The sequence below is a fragment of the Pinus tabuliformis genome, chromosome 9 (assembly GCF_031772625.1).
Source record: "Pinus tabuliformis cultivar Carrire ecotype Pingquan chromosome 9, CPIR1, whole genome shotgun sequence".
NCBI lineage: Eukaryota > Viridiplantae > Streptophyta > Pinopsida > Pinales > Pinaceae > Pinus > Pinus tabuliformis.
The window spans coordinates 359,174,671-359,182,127 of record NC_142307.1 but is presented as its reverse complement, the minus strand read 5'-3'; the positions used below and the strand labels follow the sequence as shown (position 1 = coordinate 359,182,127).

General features: G+C 38.7%; 1 protein-coding gene across 1 annotated transcript; it reads left to right on the top strand.

Annotated features, from left to right (window-relative positions):
• Positions 1 to 5,765: 5,765 nt before the first annotated feature.
• On the top strand, positions 5,766 to 6,854 carry LOC149148693 (uncharacterized). The gene is made up of 2 exons (XM_089442254.1): positions 5,766 to 5,934; positions 6,178 to 6,854. Exons 1-2 carry the CDS (start codon positions 5,766 to 5,768, stop codon positions 6,852 to 6,854), a joined length of 846 nt encoding a protein of 281 aa, XP_089298380.1.
• The last annotated feature ends 603 nt before the right edge of the window (positions 6,855 to 7,457 follow it).

The following is a 7,457-nucleotide window of genomic DNA, read 5'->3' as shown; positions in this document are numbered from 1 at the left end:
TTCTATATAATCTATTTAACTATTTTAGAATATTGAGAAGAGCGAAGAGCGCTTTGCTCCACTTTTTTCAATCTTTAACACAATCTAACTCAAGAACCTACGTCATGAAAATCCATCAACTATGGCAGATTTTAGAATATTTGAAATCACATAGACACTTAGTATCTGAATTGGAGATATAAGAATAGTTTTAAATAACATGGATAGAGGAGTGAGAATAAACAGTTTTATTTTTTTGTTTTGAATCTTGAATCTCATTATTTACATAATATTTTATATGACTATGGCAGATTTTAGAATATTTGAAATCACATAGACACTTAGTATCTGAATTGGAGATATAAGAATAGTTTTAAATAACATGGATAGAGAAGTGAGAATAAACAGTTTTATTTTTTTGTTTTGAATCTTGAATCTCATTATTTACATAATATTTTATATCAATATGATCATCAATTGAGTTGCATTCGGGCTAGGAATAAAGTCAAACAATTAACTTTGTTTCTCTCTAATATCATGATTACCTATTCTAAAATATTTTGGAATTGAGCCACTTTCATCTTCTAAATTATTTTGAAATCTGAAATATTCCTAAAATCTATATTAAATTAAATTCAACCTAATTAACTAATTAATTACCCCATTCAACCAAATAAACATAGTTAACAAATTAGTTGGTTTCACTAAGATACGAAAATATTTCAATTAAAAAATTGTGCAAAACCTAAATCATTTATGGCTTATGCATTATCCAAAGTCGAGTGGAGAGCAATGGCGTGGGATTTGATTAGTGAGATCCATTTTAGGTGACTATCAGTTTGCTGATTCCTATCCCGAATATTATTGAATAAATTAAAACGTGATAGCTGGATGGTTTTCATGTTTATATTTGGTTTTAGTGTTACATAAGCTTTTATAGATTTCTTTAGTATTGAGAGATAAATTTCGTCTTATGGGAAGATTATTTGAAATCTATTTTTATATCGAAAATCTCATTCTTTACACTGAACTCTAGTTTTCAAATTTTGTTATTAATATTATAAGATTTTACTTTTACATTTAAACCATTATGTGATATCCATAATTTTGATACATTTTGCTTTTTGCTTTTCATTATTCTTAGAAAATCTTATACATTACCCGTCTGTAGCATTAAAAGTGAGGGTCAACGCTGAATAAATAAGACTATTTTGTTTTCCCTTTCTTTTTTCTAATTTAATTTTAGAATTTTGAAAAATAATATATTTAAACGAATATAAGATTCTGGAATAATATATTTAAACAAATATAAGATGTATAGTCCAAAATTTTACGAGTACTAAATTTTGGAGAACGGATTTTTTCCCGTATGTAAACAATCACCAATTCGAACTTGCTAATTAGGTTTAAAATAACAAGCAATCTCTCTGTTACTCAATATAGATCTGTAAATCAAACGACTTGAAATCAAATCAATAATTGTGTACTGAAGTAAAGGACGATGATATGAAAATTGGGATAGCTATTTCTAACCAAAAATTTGACCGCCTCTTCGATAAATCTGACAATGTCAGCTTTGTAATCAAGAAGATTTTTGGGCAGAGAAGGGACAACATAGAAGCCGACGTTCAAGTGCTCCCCACGATCCTCCTCCCACTCGGCTGAGGACTGATCGTAGAACTCCGTAAAATCTGGAGGAGGAAGGCAAAATGCTCAGCTCACCATTGGTCCCCGACATTCTGAATACAGCCAGTCAATCGCTCCAAATTCGTTGAAGTTATTGTGATTGCAGGTTGCCCGTGCCCCTCTACTTGCTAACTGGCCCCTCCATCTCCGTCCCGGTCTCTGTCATATTTTTATTTACATCAGTCAATAGGACACAAACAAAAGGATGATGATTTTTATCTGTTGCATATACATATATATATATTTTTCTTTTTTTTTTTCTTTTTTTCAGAAAATGGGAATGAGGAATGATTTCCTAGAAACAGGAATGTTATGTAACTTTTGAGGAAGAGAAGTTAACATATATATATATATATAAAGAAATGGTTGCAAGAAACCCTAACCACTTTTCCCCTCCCTAACTGTGGAATGGATTCAGAGAAAAAGGGAAGAAGAGGAAAAAGAGGTCACTGTGCTGTAGAGGACAGACAGTGTGGAATGAGGGGACTTACCACGTCTAGTGGTGATCAGATGGTAAGAGCGCGGAGCGCGGGTAACCTGCAAAGACTATAGTCTAACCTGCAAAGACTATAGTCTTTGAGTCAGCTAGGGGGGAGACTGGTCTTGAAAGACAGTCTTAAAGACGGGTGGTAGACTAGCTGTGAACAGCAGAGGTGATTCTAGCTTGGAGTAAAGGAAGAAAGTGAATTTACAGCGGCAAAGGTATACGGTCCTGACTTCAGTTGAATGAAAGAAAGGAACTGTTTAATTTTCTGAAGATTGCAGTTCCTTAAAAGAAGTGCAATGAGTGTTGTTTTACATTAACAGGAAAAGAGAGTAGGAAGGGTGGGTAGCTCTTCATCTAAATTGTTGACGGGGTAATTAGTGGTAGTACGTCTCAGGTAGTGGGACAACCCAGAATGGTACAGACACTGTTTTTGTTAGACCAACTACTTTCATAAAAGTCAGGTTTGAGGACAAGCGGGTAGTTTGGCATTAATATTGATTGGTGAGGGTTGTTAAACGGAACTTGTCGAGGCAGGCTTTACCCCATGAAAAAACCCTTCTTCGAGCGAAAGTGAATAGAGGAGAGAGAATCCCCTAGAAACTCTAGGAAAGTTAGACCAGCCCCACCAGGGAGACGGTAGAGGGCAACGGTAACAAAACTATGTAAATGCATATGTGACCTCAGGATTAGACGAGTGAATAGAATCCATCAAAGTCCAGCAATACACATTAAGACTTGTGGCTTTTGGACTGAGTGCTTCCTTTAAGAGACATAAGTATAGCTATATAAAAAAAGAATATTAACACCGTGTGCAAGTAGCTGCAAAACTGTAGCGACTCTAACTAAAAACACTGTTACAGGTGTTTAAGGAGAAGTTGAGTAACTCCTCTGAAATAAGGAACAGTAAGCCGGGTGGTGTGGCCAGAGACCCACTCCGTGAATATCATCTAATCAGTGGAGGAACCCCAAAGAAAAAAAAAACAGAAAAAAAAAATCGGGTAAGGCATAGAATGGGGCAATAGATTGATAAGGATAATGTCTTTCCATGTTTAATTTCCTCCCATCGCACAAGGAATGCTATCATGGTAAAACATCAGGAATTTAGTAAAAAAATACAGAATTTGAGGGGCAAGGCTTGAGCCCTCTCCACAAGGGAAGTAGTACGCTTAGGGAAAACCACTTCAGACAAATCATAAAGACAATATATAACTGTATACATTTTACACATCTAAACAGAAATGTGGCCTGGAAAAAAGTTGTGCAACACTATGTGTTCATTAAGCAAAACGAATTATAATTTTCATGTATAGAGGAGCCATGAAGCGGTAACCATAACAAGCATAGACGAAATATATATATATATATATATATATACCGTTGATTAAGAAGAAACAGTAAACCCTTTTCAACAATTATAGTCCAGTAAGCAAGAAGCTTAGCACGCCGTGACAAAAGAGCCAGGTGTGCATTAAAATTTACATACAGTTACATTAGTATGAGCAAAGGAAATTGAGGTTGGACATTTAAATTCTAAAGTTAAATTACATTAATCTTGCCCATGGCACTGGAGTCTGGGGAAACAAACAGTCCTCCATAACCTTGTTCATCCAAAATAAAAAGAACTGGAGGGTTACCCTCCTCTAAACCCAAGGAAAAACTTAGAAGCGAATCCAGACATAGCCGCGCCCGATAGTCCTCACCCATGGGATCCAGAACGGTGGTGAGTTTTCCGTTAGTGCTAGGCTGTGTGAGGAGCAGGTGGTTAGCCTGTATAAGGAGAAACCGAATAGCATAACGTTAGCCAACAATAGTAATAATACAGCTGTAATAAAATCAAAAGTCAAGGAAGTTGTCCTCGTTCTATAGTAAGACACTTACCACTAAAGGAAGAACCAGACAATGAAAGAACTACACTCATTCCAGAGTTGTAGAGGGACCCCAATGCAGGATAACCCTGCAAATGCATGTTGCATGAGCCAAACATGAGTTTATCAGTAATCGAAAGGAGTGCATGGCCAGAAGAGTATAGAAGGAACTTAGCACAGCGTGTTTGTTTACCTGAGGGGTTAGGGATCAAATCCTCCTGCACTGGAGTGAGACATGCGAGCTGGGCTCTCTGGAACAGGACGCTTGGACTAAACCAGAGCAAAGTCGCAAGAAACTTCCCGAACAAATGATTTCCGTCACCCAAGGCATGCTTTGGTTTAGGCAGCAGCTCATGGGGGTGATCTGACACCGTTGGATTACAAAGTGCTCTCTCCACCGTTGATGCAAGGTGATCGAGATCAACCTGCCGGCCTCTTACAATACGAGGTAGAGCAGGGATTATTTCACACAGTATCGGATAGGGTTTCCACGTGATGGCTGGAGGGGAATAGAAAGTTACCTTCAGAACAAATGTCGTGTGCGTAGCGTGCATCCGAACCATATAGAGATATTTAAATAAAGTTGAGATGCAGTACTCCAACCCTTAAATGCAGTGGAATAGTGTTATGAATAAACAACGTAGGGTGCATAATTGTAAATTTAATCCATAGCTAACCACGGGCATGTAGAACATTAGGAGTATATTTATACATGTAAAAAAAAGAATTAATTCCTGAGTTATAAAGACATGACAAGTGGTATCAGAGCCAGGTTTGCACGACTGTGGGCTCTGGGCATTGGAAGAAAAAAAAAATAGTCAGCAGATTGTATATTTATAATTTATTTCAACTCTAATGAGTAAGAAGCAATAGCTAATGTGATAACCCTTCTGCTGTTAATTGTTTTGTGTAAGTACAGGAAATCAAGGATGGACAATATGAGAAGAACTGAAAGTATGTCACACAGGTTCATGGCAGTTTAGGCACTTGCAATGGGACCGGGAAGCAGTGCTGAATTATAGGTACAGCTGGATGAGGAGGCACGCAATACCAATCAGGCGATTTTGGAGACAGTACAAGAGATGAAACATGAAATGACCTATTTACGGGAAGATAATGCGAGGTTAACTATGGAGCAAGAAAGGATCATAAAAAGCTTATCCGATAGACAGAATCAGCAGCCACCAAATCCCAGTGCTGAGCAACAAAGAGTGTCAGGGGAACAGAATCCCCACATAGAGCTCGAAGAATCAGAGGTCAAGGAAGAGGAATGCTCGGATAATGCCTCCGAGCAGCAGACGTCCAAAAGTCAATGGGTAGAGCTGCAAGGGGAATTCGGTAAAATCAAGCCACCGCACTTTGACAGAGAACAGGAGGAAGCAGTGGAGGCCTCGCTGATCAATATGAACAAATACTTCTAGCTGTATGAGTACGATCACAACCTCAAGGTACGGTTGGCCATTTTCCAATTACAGGGAAATGCCACCTTGTGGTGGGAGGAAGTTAAGATGGTAAAAGGAGTAAGTGAATAGATTATCACCCGGGAGAAATTTCAAAGTTATTTTAAGGAAAGGTACTCGACCGAGCGCTTCTATGACGAGAAGGCCAAAGAATTTCATGACCTGCATTTGGGGCAGCAAACTATGGACAAATTCATTACTCATTTTACCTCCTTACTCCGTTACGTGCCCTATATACGAGAAGAGAAATCAAAAGTGCAGAGATTTGTCAGTAGTCTCCCTGCAAGTATGAGGGAGAGAATCGAATTTGACAACCCAAAGACGACGGACGAGGCTATACGTAAAGCTAGAATTTGCTACCAGCATAGTAAGCAGAAGGGGGATAATTTGGGTAAGAAATGGGTCGATAAGAGGAGTAGCACGCTAGCTGGAAGTACTAAAGGTAATCGCAGTGGAGGTAACAAAGGATTTTCCAAAGGGAAAAATAGGAGGAACTCACAAAAGAATACCCTCCAGTTAAAGCCCCCTAATGAGTCCAGGATCAATGAACAAATCGGGAGGGTAGATAACTAAGGGACAGCAAGGCCCCTAGTGCAATGTTGGGGTTGTGGTGGATCCCATTATGTGAAAAATTATACTCAGCGAAAAGGAGTAGAACAAGTTTCCCAGGTTTATGAAACCTCTACAGTGGGCAATGTAGGACGAAGTCTGCCAAATATTAATGCAGCGTTGGAAGACCGCCAGGCGGAATACCAGCCGACCATGGTGGAATTTGAAAGTAAACTCTTAGACCTTGTTGTAACTATTTTAATTGACCCTAGTGCAACTTTAAGTTATATTAGTCCTAGAATCGTGGAGCAATGTAAGTTGCAACTAGTTATGTTTAGGGACCCTTGGCTAGTTCAGTTGGCAACGGGAGCAAAAAGACGAGTAACAACTAAGGTCAAAAACTTCCCTTTAAAGATAGTAGGACAGTCTGTTACAGCAGATTTAAATGTGCTTCCCCTTGGCTCATACGATGTATTGATTGGTATGGACTGGTTAGAAAAACACTGGTCCATAATTAATTGCAAAACCAAGACTATCAGTTATAAGGATGAACTTGGAATAAAACAAGAGATGCAGGGAATTAAGCGGCCAGTGCAGATTCGGCCCATAACTGCCTCACAGTTAGCCAAATGCGTTAGAAAAGGGTGTCAGATTTATGCCATTCAAGTGGGGTATGCCAATGCAAAAGATAAAACAGCCATATTGGAGAATATTCCTGTGATACAAGAATTTTCCAATGTGTTCTCAGAAGAGATTCCTGAACTGCCACCTAAAAGGGACATAGATTTTACCATCGAGCTAGTGCTAGGAGCAGCCCCAGTCTCCTGAGCACCTTATAGAATGAGCATACCATAATTGACAGAGTTGAAAATGCAGTTACAGTAGCTGCTAGATAAAAAGTACATACGCCCCAGTGTGTCTCCTTGGGGAGCCCCGGTACTGTTTGTTAAGAAAAAGGACGGGACCCTCTGTATGTGTATGGACTACTGCCAACTAAACAAATTGACAATTAAAAATAATTACCCCCTACCCCGCATAGATGAACTGTTTGACCAGGTAAGGGGAGCAACTGTTTTCTCAACGATTGACTTGCGATTGGGGTACCATCAAATCCAGATTAAAAAGGAGGACATAGCTAAGATAGCTTTTAGGACTCGGTATGGCCACTATGAGTTTGTGGTATTACCCTTCGGGTTAACCAATGCCCCTGCCACCTTTATGTGTCTGATGAACAGTGTGTTTCATCAATATTTGGACAAATTTGTACTGATCTTTATTGACGATATATTGATCTACTCTTGGACTATGGAGGAGCATCAGGAGAACCTCATAATAGTGTTGGAGACCCTTCGAGAACACCAATTATATGTTAAGTTTAGTAAATGTGAATTCTTTAAAGAGCAGATACAGTATTTAGGCCACATCATCACT